The 20,010-nt window shown below is 38.6% G+C and overlaps 1 protein-coding gene and 1 pseudogene across 1 annotated transcript; one reads left to right on the top strand and one right to left on the bottom strand.

Annotated features, from left to right (window-relative positions):
• Window positions 1-7,478: 7,478 nt before the first annotated feature.
• LOC135597306 (probable uridine nucleosidase 1) lies at window positions 7,479-11,071 on the top strand. The gene is made up of 9 exons (XM_065090087.1): window positions 7,479-7,662; window positions 8,107-8,222; window positions 8,309-8,368; window positions 8,856-9,038; window positions 9,126-9,230; window positions 10,197-10,293; window positions 10,360-10,467; window positions 10,555-10,690; window positions 10,770-11,071. The coding sequence occupies exons 1-9, from the start codon at window positions 7,560-7,562 to the stop codon at window positions 10,876-10,878; spliced, it is 1,017 nt and encodes a 338-aa protein (XP_064946159.1). The 5' UTR covers window positions 7,479-7,559; the 3' UTR covers window positions 10,879-11,071.
• Window positions 11,072-11,912: 841 nt separating this feature from the next.
• Window positions 11,913-20,010, bottom strand: LOC103971480 (fructose-bisphosphate aldolase 1, cytoplasmic-like; annotated as a pseudogene).

The following is a 20,010-nucleotide window of genomic DNA, read 5'->3' on the forward strand; positions in this document are numbered from 1 at the left end:
GAATAATAAAATCCTCACCAAACCATTTGATGTGCACACAATGATCTGAAGCCGTTCTTTTGTATCCATTTTCTGTCATAAATGAATCAAAATTTCTGTACCACTGTCTTTGAGCTTGCTTTAGCCCATACAAGCTCTTCTTCAACTTGCAGACAAAATTATCTTTACCTTTGACTTTGAAGCCTTCTGGTTGCTCCATATAAATTTTCTCCTCCAAATCACCATGAAGGAAAGCTGTCTTCACATCTAACTGCTCAACCTCCAAGTCCTGGCTAGCAGCAATACCAAGAGCAACACGAATAGAAGACATTTTAACAACAGGAGAAAATATCTCTTCAAAGTCAATACCTTTCTTTTGACCAAAGCCTTTCACAACCAATCTAGCTTTGTACTTTGGTTGAGAACAATATTCTTGAGTCTTCATCCTAAAAACCCACTTGTTCTTCAAGGCCTTCATTCCATTTGGTAGCAGCACCAAATCATAAGTGTGGTTCTTCTGAAGAGCATCCATCTCTTCCTGCATAGCAACTAACCACTTCTCTTTCTGCTCACTCTCAACTGCTTCCTGGTAACTCTCTGGTTCACCTGCATCAGTAAGCATCACATACTCATCTGTAGAGTATCTTCTGGAAGGTTGACGTTGTCTAGAAGATCTTCTCAACTGAGGTTCTGCGGGAACTTGCTCTCCTACTTCTTCTTGCTCAACATGTCCTGCAGGTAAATCAACATCAGGCTCTACACTATTTTCCTACACATCTTCCCCATCACCCTGATATACTGGAGGAATAACTGGGTCACAATCTGCTAATCCTTCTACAGAAATCTTGGCTAGTGCCTTCTTCTTCAAATCCTCAAAGGTTTGATCCTCAAAGAAGACCACATCTCTGCTCCTGAACACCTTCTGCTTTTCTGGATCCCAAAGCCTGTAACCAAACTGATCATATGAGTAACCAAGAAAAATACATTCTTTAGACTTACCATCCAGCTTGGACCTCTCATTATCTGGAACATGTGCAAATGCACGACAACCAAACACTCTCAAATGCCTGTAGGAAACATCTTTCCCTGACCATACATGCTCTGCAACATCACCATCTAGGGCTGTACATGGTGATAAGTTGATCACATCAACTGCAGTCCTCAAAGCCTCATCCCAAAACCTTTTGGGTAGCTTGGCCTGTGAAAGCATACATCTGATCTTTTCCATGATGGTGCGGTTCATCCTCTCTGCAATTGCATTATGCTGAGGTGTACCAGGAACTGTCATCTCATGTTGGATCCCATGTGACCTACAATAGTCATTAAACAATCCCGTATACTCACCATCATTATCTGATCTTATGCATTTCAATTTCCTTTCTGTCTCCCTTTCAACCCTGGCATGAAACTCTTTGAAGACATTAATAACCTGATCTTTGGTCTTCAAAGCATAAGCCCAAACTTTCCTGGAAAAATCATCTATAAAAGTGACAAAATAAAGTGCACCACTTATACCAAGAACATCAACAGATCCACCAGGAGTTTTTGTCCTCAAAGGACCACATACATCTGTATAAACACGGTCTAAGGCATGCATTTTTCTAGACAAAGCAGCACTAGCAAATGAAACTCTATGTTGTTTACCAGCCAAATAATCAATACAAGGGTTTAGATGTATACCTTTGAGATCTGGTAATACCTCTCTCTTGGAAAGAGCTTGCAGCCCCTTCTCGCTCATGTGTTCCAATCGCCTATGCCACAACTCCATACTGAAGTCTTTCTCTGTAGCATTTAACTGCTCACCATAAGCTTTAGCCTGCAACCTGTACAAAGTATGACATTTCTTTCCACTAGCTATAACAAGAGAACTCTTACTGAGCTTTCATTGCCCTCTGTGAAATCTGCTTTCATACTCTTCATCATCTAGTCTTCCAACTGAAATTAAATTCAGCCTCAAGTCAATCACATGCCTCACATCCTTAAGTACCAACTTGCAGCCAAGGTTGGTCTTTAAATGGATATCACCCATGCCAATGATGTCTGCTGTGCCATAGTTGCCCATCTTGACAACACCAAAGTTTCCAGACCTATATGTAGCAAAAAACTCTCCCCGAGGTGTAGCATGATAAGAAGCACCTGTGTCAATCACCCACTCAAGATCCTGACACACACAAGAAAAAATATCATCAGAAGGAGACAAAATCAAATAATCACCACCCTGCACTGTAGTTGTAGTATTATCCTTTGACTCTGTAGACTCCACTTCTTTTCCCTTTTTCTTGTTCTTCTTAGGTTACTTACATTGGTTCTTGTAATGTCCTTTCTCACCACAGTTATAGCAAACAATATCTTTTCTTGATCTTGACTTGCTCCTACCCATACGTGAACTGCTTCTAGACTTTGACCTTCCTCTGTTCTCTGAGATAAGTGCCTGTGAATCATTCTGAGATGTTGCCGAACTCTTTCTTCTCAACTCCTCATTCAACAAACTGCTTGTTACTTGACTCATAGTGACAATACCATCTGGCGCAGAATTACTAAGGGAAACCACCAGTGTCTCCCAACTTTCTGGTAATGAATTGAGAAGTAACAATGCCTGAACTCATCATCAAGAGACATTTTCATAGAGGATAACTGGTTAGTAATACTCTGCATTTCATTCAAATGCTCAGCAATAGAAGCACCCTCTCTATATTTTAGGTTCACAAATTTTCTGATCAAAAAAACTTTGTTGCCAGCTGTTTTTCTTTTATAGAGACTTTCCAATTTTTTCCAAAGAGAATATGCAGAAATTTCAGTAGAAACATGGTGAAAGACACTATCATCAAGCCACTGTCTAATAAACCCAATTGTTTTTCGATCTAACCTCTTCCACTCATCATCTGTCATAGTTGTAGGTTTTGCACTATCCCCCTTGCAAAGGTCCATACAAATCTTTGCAAAACAAGAGATCTTCCATTCTTGGTTTCCATATCATCCAATTATTTCCATTCAAACTAATCATGCGAGAAATATTACTAGCCTCCATGTTCAAATACAAAAATTAAATCACCAAAATCCCACTCTGATACCAGTTGATGGGGATATGAAGAGGAATAACCTTTGTATATGAACAAATACTAGAAGACCATAATACGCAACGGAATAAAATAGAAACACAATCAAACAGAACACCAAGATATACGTGGAAAACCCCTTCAATGTGAAGGGTAAAAACCACGGGGCAAACTAGAGATAATCCACTATGAGAATAATGAATATACAAATCTCAATCTCTTGCCCAAAACCTTAGCAACAACCACAAGAGAATAACTGGGATACAAGGATCACGTCACTGCCCACAATATCTAAAACCTCCCTAAGTAATCACAGTAAGAGTCTACTGTAGATTTGATCTAACTTGAGATGAGAACACTGCTAGATGATTGAGAACAGTCTCTCTGCGTTGTCCTTGTCTTCTTCCCTTTCTTTCTCTTCCTTTTCTGCCTTGTTCTCCTTCTTCTCTTTGGAATCCCGTCGCCCTCAAGATCTGCCTCATTGCTGCCTTTTTATAGCCTTTTTCTGCTTCTAAAACGCAGCCACCACACCCCCCTAATCTTAATTAGGGTTAGGTTAAGAGATGGTGTGGGCTGTGGGCTGCCCTAGCCCACATGGGCTGAATATGGGCTATCAGCCCAACATGTGATGCCTCCTAATATAGTGCCCTAGATGCCCTCGGCACATGAGCTCCTCAATTTGATTCTTGAGGTCGTGACATTCCTCGGTGTCGTGTCCATAATTGCGATGAAAATCGATAATACTTTAAATGATCCCAGAGCTCGGGCGATGCCTTCATCAGGTTTGGGGGCTTCAGGAGTCCCTTTTCCTTGATATGCAGGAATATCTCGGTCCTAGAGGAATTCAAGTGCAGTAGTGGGGGCCTTGGGAGCATCACGTTGGGTCAATCGATTCTCCTTCTTGGCGGCACCAGAGGTTACCCTCGAGTCGGCTCCGATCACAGCCTCTTGTTCTCTTCTCGCTTTCCCGCCACTAATGCTTCGGCGGCCACATATTGGTTGGCTCACTGAAGCATTTTTGGAATGGTCATAGGGGGCCACTCGACCAGCGGTTAGAAGAACCTGGAAGGTCGGAGTCCCATTAGAAAGGCCTGCATTATCAAGGAAGGGTGAGCGTCGAGCAGCCCCTGGATTTCAATGGCAAAACGTGTCACAAAATAAGAAAGTGGCTCATCATCCTTTTGACTGAGACCGAGGAGCAGAGCCACGGATGACCTTGGTCGCATGCTGACCATGAAGTTGAGCTCGAATTCTTTGGCAAGTTGGTGTAAGGAGGCGATTGAGGCCGGTCTGAGGCGGTTGTACCACATTCGAGCCGGGCCTCGGAGCGAGGTGGGGAACGCCCTGCACATAAGGGCATTAGAAGTACCATATAGGGCCATTTGGGCCCGAAAAGCGACGGCATGTTCCGTTGGGTTGGAGCCGCCATCATAGGCTTTGAGAATGGGGAGACGGAAGCTCGGAGGGATTGGCTTGTCTTGAACCTCGGGTGTGAAAGGCAACGCTCCTGAAGAGGCCTCTCCAAGCTCCTCCTTGGATTTACGAAACTCATGCTGAACCTCGTCCAGGTGTCGATTTATCGAGCGCAGTTATGCCCGGAGGGAGTCCGCTGAATCGGACGATAAGGTGTCGGGCTCGGGGCTACCGGTGCAAGGGCATCGAAGGCTCCGCGCGTCGTGCGCAGGCACCAGCCTTGGGCTGAGTTGCCGCTCGATCGGGCTCCGTCGTCGTTTGGGCGACACAATGACAATTGTCGTCGTAGGTCGTCGGCGAGCCACGGGTGGTGTAGGAGAGGGTGGGGGTTGCGCGGGAGCCAGGGGCAACGACTCCCGTTGTGACGCCGGCTAGAGCGTCGGGAGTTGTTCGGGGGGCGAGACGAGGGGGACGATGGTTTGCATCATCCCTGCCAGAACTTGAACTTGGTGCGTTAGGCTAAGGAACGCCTCTGCGGAGACGACAGGTTGAGCAGTGACCATTCCCAGAGGCGATAACCCCGGGTTAGTGAACAACCTCTAGTAGCACTGCGGGGTTGCTATGTTGGCTTCCTGTTCGGGGGGAGGTGGGTGTTGCTCCCCGAGCCCGGGGGTTGAGTGGGTCAGGAGGTGGTCGTTGCTCGGGCATTCAGTTAGGTTGCCTGATTGAGGTTGATCCTACGTCATCGGGCCCTCCTTCTAGCGCCAATCTGAGAGTGATCCTTTACACCATGGCAGAGCGAGCTGGCATGACTTGGTTCAGTCCCAGGTGCGTAAGATCATCCACATCGGTGTTTGGTCGTCAAGGATCGTAGCCTGGCGAGGTCGAGCTCGGGCTTTGGCTTCAGGGCCTGGGACTCCCTTGGGTTGACTGCTTGCTTGGCCTCCGGTGCCTGCACACAAGTCGGGGTCGGGAAAGGGTTCCCGACTTCGACCCCTCCGAAGATCTTGTTAATATTGAGTGGCTGGCCCAAAAAAACCTTCTTCTTGGTTGACCCCACGAGGGGTTTTTATCCTCCCCCTAGGGGATTAGTCATACCTATCATATTTATTATCATTGGCATTGTACTCAGTCGGCACTATCCCGGCATTTGCGAGATGGCACTGTACTCAGTTGATGCCACCCCGGCCCTCGCGAGACGGCGTTGTACTCGGTGGGAGCCGTCTCGGCCTTTGTGGGAGGGCGTTGTAATCGATTGACGCTGCCCCAGCCCTCGCGGGACAGCGTTGAATTCGGCGGGCACCGTCCCAGCCTTTGCGGGATGGTGCTGTAGTCGGTTGGCGCTATGCCGACCTTGCCTTTGTGGGTCGGTGCGATACTCGTTCGGCGTCGTCCCAACCTTTGCAGGACAACGCTGTACTTGGTCAGCGCCGTGCCGACCCTGCCTTTGCGAGTCGGTGCGATACTCGTTCAGCGCTATCCCAACCTTTGCGGGACGACGCTGTACTTGGTCAGCGCCGTGCCGACCCTGCCTTTGCGGGTAGATGCGATACTCATTCAGCGCCGTCCCAACCTTTACGGGAATTGGTGTTGACCGGAGGGTATAATCCAACGTGATGTCATTGATGCTGATGTGACTGAGAATAGTGGTCGGAGGTAGATTCCTAAGATATGCCCTATCATCTTGGTAGCGAATATCTCATTTGATAATGATATGCCCTATCATCTTGACTTCTATGACAAAGAGGAAGATGAAATAGGTGGTGGTGGGCCAAGAGGGTTAAAGAAAAGAAGATGACCCCACACCTGAAGAGGGCATCGTTGCTATTAGTATTTTCTTTTATGTGTATTCGATGTCTTGTTTTCCACTGGACATAAAAAAGTTCGATAATGTATTTGTATCTATCTTAATAGCAATAATTTGAATTTCGTTTTTTAAACAAAAACTCGAATCATAAGTGAAAATTTAAGAAAGAATCGAGTTGTATATATCACATTCTTTTTTCTCCATCTTTTTATAAGTGATTTGTGTATGAATTTTTTATCACCATCTTTATATATATATAAAGGGTTATATGTTTAATTAAATTTAAAATATTTAAATTTTTTATTAAAATTTTTGGGTCATTTTCTACATCTGCTCATATGATTTCAACTTTCTATCACATCTTATCCTGAAACGTTACATAATTATTATTGACAAATAAAATTATTATTTTTAAAATAAATTTATTTTTATTTTTATATATTTAAATTTCACATAGGTATTATATATCTTGTCAAATCTAGAAATTTTACTTATTTACATTATAGTTATTATCCATCAACTAACTATCATTTTGCAGTTAGTTAAAACCATAAATGACTTAAATATTTGTTGAAGACTTATTATTGAAATAAAGATTAGGAAATATAATTAATTCTAATTATGGTTAGAAGATACTTTATTTTGGATGAATATTAACCGCAGAATTATTTGTAAGAGAATCTTAATGTAGGGAGATAATGAATATTAATGGGAGAATTTGTAGGTTTTCTTCTCTTTTAATCTGATTTAAGATCACCAACACTTTTGCAGGTGACACGCGAGGGAACTGGGTCGTCTACCGTGGGTCCCCTAATTCGACACGTGGACGTGTTTCATTAGCTAGGTTGCCTTCCTTTTGGGTCACTCATCGTCCCATCTTTTTCCCACCTTAGGTATGTAAAAATCACTCCGCATGCCATCGACACGTGGACTAACTTTCCGGGAGAGCCTACCTACGTAAAAATCCGAACACGAAAGACGAAACAATAATAGAAGGCTTCCTCGGCACGCCCACGTGTCACCCACGCGTGCTGCATCCCTTTACATGGCACGGTATCCTTGGGTGTTTTGTGGGTGCTTACCGAAGCAGGTATCAGTACGATTTTGATGTTAGTCTCGTAAGAGCAAACGCTGGTCCAAAGCGTATAGACTTGCTGATCCAATTATCGTTAGCCACGTGTGGCATTTCCTCGCCGCAACCTGCCTTCAAATGGCAAGCTGCCCTCGCTCGCCATTCCAACTCCCTTTTCTGCGTCTCCCTCCTCTTCGATCTCTTTGCTCGACGAGGGAGATAGAGCGAGGCGATGAAGTCCAATTCCGCCGATGGATCGCCGGCAAGCGACAGCGGGAGCCACGCGTGTCTTGATGGCCCCATGAAGGTCATCATCGACACGGATCCCGGGATAGGTGCCCTCCCCTCCCCTCCTCTTCGTCCTGATGTTTATGGCTTGATGTTTCGTTCTTCGTTCCGATCTTTTTGTCTATCGAGTATTTTATCTGTATGTGCGTGCCTGGATGTAAAGGGGAGCTGCTTGAATCGACGGAGCAGGTTTTAGCGCATAAGTTGATTTGATCGTCCTCCCCTCTGCTTCTCGACGAACTGTTAAAGGGCCAGATTGGTTCCCTCGATAGTTCTCGATTCCTCGAGTAGATTTTGTCCACTGCGTGATTCAAGATCACGCTTACTCCATCTTTCGTCCAATCACTTCCTCGATCCGTTTCATTAGATGATGAATAAGAAGAAGATACACTGATTACATACATACCTGCTCTTATGCTTTTTACTGTACATGGTCATGGTGAAAGATACACTTCATACCTGTGGAATTCATGTGTTTAATTTGGTTGCAGATGACAGTATGACCATATTAATGGCGTTTCAATTACCAGAGATTGAAATCTTAGGTCTGACAACAATATTTGGCAACGTGCGCACCGAAGATGCCACTCGCAATGCCTTGCTGTTGGTACTCTCCTCCCACTTCATGATTATGTTCTTGTTTTCCTTTCACATCTGTCTGTACTTATAATCTGTAATGTTGAAATCCGATAGTGTGAGATCGCAGGACACCCTCAAGTTCCAGTAGCAGAAGGAAGCCATGAACCTTTAAAGGTAGCGATCGTTGTCATAATTCTTGTTGATGACTGCGTATATTTGATGCATGACTGCATAACGCACTTACCTCGAATGATTAGTATTCTGTATTCGTATTGCTTGTTGGCAAAAGATAAACTGCATATTTAGTGCCTCAAATTGTAGGATGATTCCTCACCGGGACATCAACTTATGTTCACGTCTTCATCTATATGAAGAACCTTAACCTTAACAATTGCTGGCTTCTTTGATGTCTTCTCATTTCCATAGTGAGAATGCACGGTGAAAGAGGAGTTCCTAAGCATTATGGCCTGTGTACACGTAGTTTGGTATGAATCAGAACCTTCTCAGTAACAAGAACCACATGGTTTGATCTTATATCCTGTTTAAGTTAATCAAACCTGCTTTTTATTAGCATTGGCGTAATTAGATTGTACTAGGAGTTGCATGTTTGAACTCTATTTAGCTGCAACAACTGGTAAGCGTGCTTTTCTATTTCCTGTAGGGAGAAGAGCCAAGTATTGCTGATTTTATTCATGGACCGGATGGGCTTGGCAATATATTTCTACCGCCACCGGTGGGAGAAAAGATGGATAAAAACGCATCAGAGTTTTTGGTTGAGATGGTTTCTCAGTACCCTGGTGATGTAACCATCCTTGCATTGGGTCCTTTAACAAACTTAGCGTTGGTAAGCATCTGTCGAGATGTTCAGAAGACCGACTTTTACGAACAAGGAACTAAATTAGCCTTATCTGTGTTTTGATTGTATGACTAGGCTATCAAAAGAGACCCTTGCTTCGCAAGCAACGTGAAGAAAATAGTTATTCTTGGCGGGGCCTTCTTTACTGCTGGAAATGTCAACCCGGCTGCCGAAGCAAATGTAAAGTATTTTTCACATGAATTATGCATTGATTATTTGGTTTTATCTGTTATTTATGTCAGTAAAAAATGCAATGACCGAGAACTCGTCAGTAAAGCACCTATGGCTTTTTTCTTACACATTTTCCATTACACCTACATAAACTGGGCGTGCTAGTCTGCTTTATTTTGACCATAACTTGCGAGCATTCTTTTGAAACCTTTCCTTAATTCTTACAAATTATCTCCATGCTTTCTATAGGTCTCTACAGGATTTACCGTAATTTTTTGGAAGTCTATTAATGTGATGGAACCTAATATCTACTAATTCTTTATACCGAGATACTGCTTATGCTGCTGACAAGTGAGATCTCATTAATGATAAAAAAAAAATTGATGCTTTTACTGAGATATCTCCAGCTAAAGACCCGTCCCACTGAAAAGTACTTACTGAAGAGCTAATTTCATCAACTCACTATCCTACCAAAGCTATTACTTCATAAATTCTAACTTTCATCCGAATGTTTATAACATTTTAATTAGTTTCACATCTGAAATAGATAAGAATAAAATTAACTTATAAAGATTTGATGAGTATATTATTATCAATTTCAATCTAAGCATTTTAACTTATAAGGATTTGATGAGTATGTTATTATTAACTTTAACCTAAGCATTTTAACAAGTGATTTGTGTGTTGATAGGACAGTTAGCTTATGCTCATAACATTTGATATCAAGAGAACTCGTCACGAGAACCTCAAGCTCATGAAAAAAATTATAAATTATAATATTCCGATCACTTCAAGTAGAGAAGATTAAGATTGACTTATAAATATCTAATGAGTATACTACTATCAATTTATAATATGCTTGTTTTGTTTTAGGATATGAGATCTTAGTTCATTCACAATTGAGCCTTTTTTGTTTGTTGAATAGCTAGCATGGATTTGGTAAAGTTCTAAACATCTTCTACCCTGATCTTGCAGATTTATGGAGATCCGGAGGCAGCTGACATTGTCTTCACGTGTGGAGCAGACATAACTGTTGTGGGAATAAACATCACGACTCAAGTCAAATTTACAGGTATTAAAGCTGATGTTCTTCTCATCCTGCATTTACGAACATAAACTGAGAGGTCTGCGATTTCAGATGCGGATCTATCTGAGCTAAGAAACTCTAAAGGAAGGCACTCGCAAACCATAAGTGACATGTGCAAATTCTTGAGAGACTGGCACGTCCAGTCTGAGGGTGTTCATGGTAGATTACCATTTTCCACGCACTCTCTACTTCACTTCAAATGACACTTGGGATATATATAAAAAATGACAGCTATTATTAGTGCAGGTATTTTCCTGCATGATCCTGTCAGTTTTGCGGCATTAGTCCGCCCAGATCTCTTCACGTTCAAAAAGGGGGTCGTGAGGGTGGAAACACAGGGTATTTGCATGGGCCACACACTAATGGACGATGGATTAAAAGAGTAATGCTCTACCAGCTTACGTTCAATCATCTCTTAACAGTCTTGTTTCTCCACTTACCCTAAGGTACTTATCTTGCAGGTGGATCACGAGCAATCCTTGGACAGGCTATACACCTGCATCAGTTGCATGGACAGTCGATGTGCCCGGGGTTCTATCTTTCATCAAACAACTACTGATGAAACCGTGAACCAAAAGGATCATTCACGAAGTTGATTTCCTTTGATAGGCAGAATCCAAATACTGAAATGTGTAAGATATAAAACTCTAAATAGGAAGGTGTCTATTAATAAATTTTCTTTCAGTAAACAATCTCTATGATTGTTTGCCTCACTGAATGGTTCTAATAAAAGTTTGGGCATTAGCAAGCCAGCATTACAGAATGAATCTTTTCACAGGTTTGTGGCAATCCCTGTCATATGAAATGTTCGGCTGTGCGCACCCAATAAAGAGGAGATCCGCCCGATCAGTTGATAGGAAAGATAGGAACATCAATATAGTAGATACGAAAGATAGGAACATTAATATAGTTGATAGGAACGAGTTGACTATTAATATAGTTGATCGGAAAGATAGGAACATTAATATAGTTGATGAATTGTTGATATGAAACTCTCTGTTCTTTGTTGTTTTCTTCAATAAATTTGATCTATAAAACATACCACAATTAAGGGCAGAAATTAACAAGAACAGTAGTCAGTTATTTGATTACTCTATACCACTGATTAGCTAAGCCCTACTATCAACCTCCAGATATTGTCTGATGTGGTAAGTAATACGCCTTGGTTTTAGTCATCCAAAATTTCTTGTTTAGGCAGTTCATATTAGTTTGGATCTAAGATTTCAATTTCCCCCTGTTTTGGCTCTTAATGGATTTGATAATTCAATGAAAGTTGAGGATATAATCATAGAGTTATAAGATGATCAGTGATTAGCACATACACTGAAAGTTTAATTAGCATCACTCGTAAATTTAGCAAGTTGCAGTAAACACTCAACTAAGATAAACCACAGGATTTACACTAAATACTCAGAACTTTAACAAGCATGCAAAGCTCTTTCCTAATGCAAGATTACTGGATTACTAGAACATGATGCCTTAAGGCCAAAAGGACTCTAAGCATCAAAAGAAAGAGCACAGGAAATGCCTACCAAACACATCCTCAACATGTAAATATTACTCTTATTAACAGAAAGAGAGAATAATAGGAGGCATTACCAATGTCAATATTTGTTGTCCTTCACATTGAGGCTCTCTGAGACGCCTTCTCCTTTGGCAGCATCTCCCTTGTAGGCACCGAGCGTCGCCTCTGAGTTAGCCTTGGAAGATTACGTGACTCTATTTAATTAAGTAAGATATATTATAGATATAATTGGATTGTTATTGGCCAATAGAAAAGAAGTTCATATTAAAATAGGATTCCTTAGGAGATAACCTTGATGGGAGGAGTGCATCATGCGTCTAAGTAGCATCTCAGCAATTGAGAGATTAAGGTTTTTCTCTCAATCTCCCTCTCTCCTAATCCCTTTTCTCTCAATCTCCCTCTCTCCTAATCCCCTAATCCTAATCCATCAATTTAGGTGGTCCTGTGAAAAGATAGGAAGAGAGGAAGGTGGTCCTGTGAAAAGATAGGAAGAGAGGAGAAGGATCTAGTTTTCGTTGCAGATCCTTGCAGATTGATATTTCAGATCCGAAGATGAAGCTCTTGAAGATCAGATAAGATTTATTTTTCTGAACAACAAGAAAAGGTACGCATCGTAATATTGTCAGATCTAATTTATTTGATTTCAATCTTGGCATAAAAGTTTTCCGCATTACAAACAACATGATTACAGATTTTATGCTAACAATTGGTATCAGAGCCAGGTTCTTGAAATCAAATATATTAGATTTATTTTGTTCTTTACGATGCCTGAATGATTCGTCGAGATTATTAATTTGTTTTCTTTCTATATGATTTGCTCTATTACTGTTTACGAGCAATATATAATTTTATGTTTGATCGATGAATTTACTGTTTATTATCATCGATGTTATTGAGATGATCATCTCTGTTGATCGTTGTCGACGAAGGGCCATGTACCACCCCACAGCCGCGCATCACGATCGTGCGCAGGCAGAGGTTCGCTTGTGAGCGGTGGCGGCACCACGGACATCCCGCACCGCATGTGAACGCGGTGACTACGAAAGGGCGGTAGCCGCAGATGGCGGCAGCCGCTGCCCCCCATGTGAAGAGGGAAGCGGCAGCGGCCGCGCCAAGGCGGTGGCCACGCGAGCAGGAACCGCCGCAGCGGCCGCTCGTGGGCACAGGCAGTGCGGCGGCATGGCAACCGCGCACCGGCGGCGGCCGCGCGTGGGTAGGCCATGCACAAGCGGCGGCCACGCGCGGGCAGGAACCGCCGCAGAGGCCGCTCATGGGCAGACGCAGCCCCCGAGGCGGCAGTGGCCGCACGCAAGCGGCGGCAGCGCCGCACGCGCAGGCGGCGGCAGGCAAGGCGACAGCAAGGCAGATTAGGGTTTTGGCATAATTACGATTTTGACCTCGAGGTTAGGGTTTTGCAAAATTATAATTCTGCCCTTTGCAAATTTCGTAATTCCAGTTTTTGTTCCGTCAACATATTTATAGTTTTACCCTCGAGTCTAATTTTGCCAAATTATAGTTCTGCCCTTTGTGAATTTCTTAATTACAGTTTATATCCTATCATATATTTACAATTTTATTCTTATGAAATTGAGAATTTTAAGTTATATTCTCAATTATAAAATTGATAAATATGATTTATTATAATTATGATTGAATTTAATCATGATTATATTTCAGTTATTTGATTGGATTTAATTTTTGATTAAAAAAACTATAAATTATGGTTTATTTTATAGTTTTCTCATATGAATTATTGATTATACATGTGATAAATAAAATCTAATTATTATTCTTGGATATTTATTTAGTTATTCACATGTATATATTTGAAATTGTGAAATAATGTTTACCTTTCACATGAAGGCAATGAAGACATGATTTATATGTTATCATGATTATCATATGAGTTTTCTTTTGCTGATTAAAGTTCAATAATTATTATGGTTATTCTATTATTGAATTGCTTAGCATTAATTTTCAATAATTATTATGATTATTTTATTATTGAAACTGCTTAGCATTAATATTTAATAATTATTATGGTTGTTATTCTATTATTGAACTGCTTAGCATAAATTAAAGAAATTTGATGAATATTATTTATAATTCATTTCCTTAAGTTTTATCTGACATGTAGCTGCTAAAGTGGCCTTGGATGATAAACTTCTGTGATATGAATTACAATAAAGGTCTTATCATTTATAGGACATTTTAGATTGTATTTTATATTTTTGTATTGGTCTTGCAGCCACCAAAGTGACCTGGACCGATAATTTATAAAATACATTATGAAATTAGTCCTAAATGATATTAAATAAAAATAATATTCATAATGACAGTATAAATCAGGATAAAGAAATTTAGTGAATATTATTTGTAATTTATCTTCTTAAGTTTTATCTGACCGGTAGCTATCAAAGTAGCTTGGGATGATAGACTTATGAGATATGAATTACAATAAAATTCATGTCATTTATGGGACATTTTAGATTGTATTTTATATTTTTGTATTGGTCTTGTAGCCACCAAAGTGACCTAGACCAATAATCTATAAAATACATTATGGAATTCATCCTAAATGACATTAAATAAAATAATATTCACGATGACACATATAATTATGAGATTTAGATAATCCCAAAGGAGAATCTATTTCAAATAATTATGTGATGGGGTAGGATGGTACTGTTTTGGATATTCTTGTAGTTTAGGGTTGTATACCCAAAGGTAACAACACTTTTCCACAAGAATAGTATCAGTCCTTCATAAGTGATTTTGAGTGAATACTAGATATGTCAATATTTCACCCAAAGGTGAAATATATATGATATCAATAGTTCATCATATTTTGGAAACTCCATTAATGTTATATTATTACTGTGGCACTTCCTTTATTGTGTTTCTGTAAATGTCCCTATACTTTCTGAAATAAATAGCTTGAGCATATACAAGTTGTATTGAGTGAGTGAGACCTTGATCAGATTAATTGAACAGAACATAATCTTAATTACTAAAAGTTCTGTGAAATAAATAATTGAGGTGACTGATAAAGAAAGGTATGAAAGACTCAATTTTATGATACTTAAACTTCAGTACAGTTTACAACTAGCGCATGAGAATATCTTAGGATCAATTTAAATTATCTGATAAGTCATTAGTTGACACCTTACTATGATAGTATTTGAGGAATTTAAGATTATATCCTTAAAATAAATGATAAAGCTGTAAGCTCAAGACTCATAATATTTTGAGTACTATTTTGAGTACTACTCAAGGAGTAGGTAACACTAAAATAAGAATGAAGCATAATTCCATCTGAGTTTATAATTATTACATAAACTCATAAAAGAATATATTCACAATAAAATGTTACTTTTGTAGCAAATAAAGTTATGTGAAGAAGAAATATACTATAAGATTTGATTTAAAATGAAAAATGTATAATTATAACCTTTCTATGGTTCAAATCAAATATTATGGATATTATTGATGGATTAATTTAATGCTTCATCGTATGTTACCAATAATAGATATTTTCATTAAAAATAAAAAATAAAAAATAAAATGAAGAGAGATAAAATCAAAAGAGAATGAAATATTTATTAATGTAGGGAATCATCTTAAAGTGAAAGCGATATTAGTTTGTATTTATCGCTTATATCTAAAGATGATTCAATTTGATAAATCTTGAGAATCCATGTACTTATAATTCTGGGAATTTAAGTTCTTTACCTAGAATTGTTATAATATTATTTCCCTTTTAATGGTTGTAAACTTACTGTGATTCAATAAAATTAACCTTTGAATTCTGTATAATAGTCTATGTAGAATTAATATGAATCATAAGTTTACAATGATCCTATAATTAAATATTGAAGTGAAATGTAGTTTTATAAACTCCTTGAGGTTATGTTTATCATTCTATGCTTTTGTCTCATTAAAAAGAGACATTTTATCATCATATAAATAATCTGTTGAGATATGATTATATATATATATCTAATTCATGTAAAGTCTATGACCATTTACACTCTTGAAGTGTATATAAATGAAGTTGATAGACAATTAGATAGAAAAGTCAAGATCATCATATCTGACAAGGGTGATAAATTTTATGGTATTTATAATGAACCCAAATCTTTTGCTAGATTCTTAGAAAAATAAGGTATATGATTTACCAGATGTGTTACAGCAGAATATGATTGCTGAAAGATGTCATCGTACCTTATAGATATGATTAGGAGCATGATAGATTATTCTTTTGTACCCAAATCAATGTGAGAGGAAGCTCCAAGGACAACTATGTATATTTTGAATGATGTTCCTAGTAAGTAAATTACAAGTAAATTACATGACTTCTTTTAAGTTATGAAATGATAGGAAACATGATTTAAGATATTTACATATTTGAGATTGTCCAATGGAGATAAGGATCTTCAACTCACATAAAAAAAAATTAGATTTAATAATTATTTCTGAATATTTTATTATCTATTCAGAAAAGTTTAAAAGGGGTACATATCTTTATCTTATTGCTCTAATCATAGTACGAGGATAATTAAATTTGGTAACATAAGATTCCTATAAAATAACAAAACAGTGGGAGTAAAAATCTCGAAATTTAATTTTGATATAAAGGAGATATAAGTTAATACTCCTTTATTATTCGAGAGATTGTTGTTACTCAAATCATTAAATGATTTGATGAAAGTGAACAACAAAATAACATTATTAAACTCCCACATTATATTGATATCACTGTTAATGGTCTTGTAGAGCAACCATAATTGATAACTTTGAGAATATCTCAAAGGGGAAGGAATCATATTATTTATAGTTATTATGTTGTATATCTACAATAATTATATTATAGGAATCAGAATGGATCCCTTATTTTTGTCACGGGTCATGAAAAGTAATGATTCTGAAAAGTAATATGATGCAATAAAAGAAGAGTTAAAATTAATAACCAGAATGGTGTCTGATAAATTTATCGAATTGTCCAATAATTGTAAAAGAGTCTATTATATAAATGTGACTCAAAGGACAATGTCGAACGATATAATGGTCAGACTTGTGGTTAAAAGTTTTACTCATAAGGAATGTATCGACCATAACGAGATTTTTAATGAACTCGTTAAGAATCATCATGACATTAATGATTCATTATGAGTTTAAGTTATATCATAATGATATGAAAATATTTTTAAAAAGATCTAGCTTTACATGGGTTACTCTAAATGATTTACAAAGAAAATGAAAGAAATATAAAGTTTGGTAAACAAATTCATGAATCCATTTATGACCTTAAACAAGCTTCAAGGTAATGATATATAAAGGTTCTTGATATCATTATTTCATATTTAAGGTAAATACTATTAATTAGTATTTATATCAGTGGGAGCAAGTTTATTATATTGGTCTTATATATGGATAATATTTGGTCTTACCAATAGTGATCTTGATTTATTATACTAAATCAAGAATTTGTCACTAAAAGTTTTAATATTGTTGATATGAATGAGACATCTTATATTATTAACATTGAGTAATTCAAGGATAGACCTCAATGATTATGAAGATTGTCTTAGAAAGGATATATCAACCGAGTCTTGAAAAGATTTTAATATACAGCTTTGTTCAGTCAATCATAAAAGCAAAGTTTTAGTCAATAGTAAATGCTTGAAGATGACTTGAAAAGAATCAGATAAAGAATATATTCTTTGTATATGCATAGTTGAAAATCTATGCTCAAGCTTGTGTTAGAAAAGATATCAGTTTTTACAATTAAAATGCTGGATATATATTGAAGTCACCCAGAAGTAAAAACATTAAAGGACTACAAAGAAAGTAATAAGATATCCGGAAGGGACAAGAGATTATATGCTCACATGTATGAAATTATATCAGCTTGAAATAATGATATTTTTCTTATGCTGATTATATAAATTGCCTCGATAATAGGAAGTCCACCTTATGGTTAATATCTATGTAATTAGAGAGGTAATTTATTATTATTATTAATAGAAGTTGATTTTGTGGCATTCTTTGAGGCCACTAATCAAATTTTTTACTGCAAAATTTTTTATCTCAGGACTTGGTATAGTCAGACTCAATTACCAAGTCGTTGAAGATATTTTATGACATTACACTAGTTTTCTTCTCTAAGAATGACAAGTACTATTGCATCTATATGCATTATGGTATAAAGTACTTGATGGTTAGAGAAGATGAGTCCAGAAACATCTAATGTCAATTAATTACTTGAGTTCCACTGTATTGATTGCTGATCCATTCACTTAGGACTTACAGTCTAAAGTATTTTGAAAGAGCATGTTCTTATGATTGGATTTGTGAGCAACCCATAAAGGATATGGTGATGCATATTTGAGTGGATATTATAATTGACATTCTTACTTACATACTTAAAGTTACTTGTTTCTGCTATCATGTTCACAATTATGTATGTACATATTATGGTTGAATGTGATGACAGGATTGTCTTGACAAGATAAATTATAGGGGTCATTTGGACTACATTAGGAAATGCTAACAGTATTGTGGTACATAGAAGGAAGTGTGACACTGATGGCATACAACCGCTATGACTCATATTGTTAGTCAGACTTAATATAGTATTATTATTATTATTGGACTTATTGGCCTATTTTTTAAAAATTCACACACGTGTGTATATAGTTTTTGTAAAATTTCAGAATCCAATTGAGTCAAATTATTTTTAAATAAATTTTATTTATTTTTTATATTTTAAATCCTTTTATATCTTACTGATTAATGGGCCAAGTGGGAAGATTATGTGGCCCTATTTAATTAAGTAAGATATATTATAGATATGATTGGATTCTGATTATGGTTATTGGCCAATAGAAAAGAAGTCCATGTTATTCTAGGGGCTAAGGGCATTTGATAGACAGGACCTCTAGGGGTTATGTGTGCATCTGAGTAGTGCATCATGCGTCTGAGTAGCATCTCAGCAATTGAGAGATTAAGGTTTCTCTCTCAATCTTCCTCTCCCCTAATCCCTGTGAAAAGATAGGAAGAGAGGAGAAGGATCTAGTTTTCTTTGCAGATCCTTGCCCTAATCCCCTAATCCATCAATTTAGGCGGTCCTGTGAAAAGATAGGAAGAGAGGAGAAGGATCTAGTTTTCTTTGCAGATCCTTGCAGATTGATATTTCAGATCCGAAGATGAAACGCTTGAAGATCAGATAAAATTTATTTTTCTGAACAATAAGAAAAGGTACGCATCATAATATTGTCAGATCTAATTTATTTGATTTCAATCTTGGCATAAAAGTTTTCCGCATTACATGATTACAGATTTTATGCTAACAAGCATTGCACCTCCAGAAGAAAGCAGCCCTTGCCTTCTCCACGTTTTCCTCCTTCCCAGCCAACGTCTTCAATGTGCTAATGTGCTCTGCTGCAGTGCTCGGCCAAAGGAGAAAGAAAGCGACCATGGCTTCTTCCCTTTAAGCCAGTCATGGCGTTCAGGTTCAGAGTAGCCTCTTCCTCGCTCTGCCGACCAGAGAGGAACACAATGACTGGCACGGCTGCCGGCACAGTCCTTAGCAAGGTGCGGCCTGTGTAACTCCGCCACTACCTCTGGTGCCACTTTCGCTGCGTCCAACCCTGGTGTCACCATGTTTGGCTTCGGCGGATACCCTTCCAGGAGGACATGGTGGCCATTTAGTGCTTTGTAGCAGGCAGCAAGCACCCTCTGTGTCACCTCAGCACACCAATTAATATCACGAGGTCTATTCATTGACATCATTTAGTGTCGCCACTTGGCAAACCGAACGCCTGCTTCATAGTACTTGGCACAGCACTTGCCGAGGTCATCGTGTCCTTTGGTGCTGGTCTCACCATTGGTGCCGGCAAGTTCAACAGTGCCCTTGTCCACCTTAATACCCGGAAGGACACCTCCTTCCTTCAAGACCTCAATAAACGCTTCCCGTCGACGCTCTTCTGGAACAAGTTCTCTTCAAAGAGGATCACACCACTGATATACTAGAGGGCACCAGCGGTGCAGAAGAGGAGCTCACGTAGTGCACAATGGTTGGCTTCGACATTGCTGCTAGTCAGACGCTTACCAGTTTTTCCCGTGGACCCATCAGCTGCGAGAATCCCCTTCCCCGGGGTGCCAATGTTCAGACA

The sequence above is a fragment of the Musa acuminata genome, chromosome BXJ1-11, assembly GCF_036884655.1.
Source record: "Musa acuminata AAA Group cultivar baxijiao chromosome BXJ1-11, Cavendish_Baxijiao_AAA, whole genome shotgun sequence".
NCBI classification, from domain to species: Eukaryota; Viridiplantae; Streptophyta; class Magnoliopsida; order Zingiberales; family Musaceae; genus Musa; species Musa acuminata.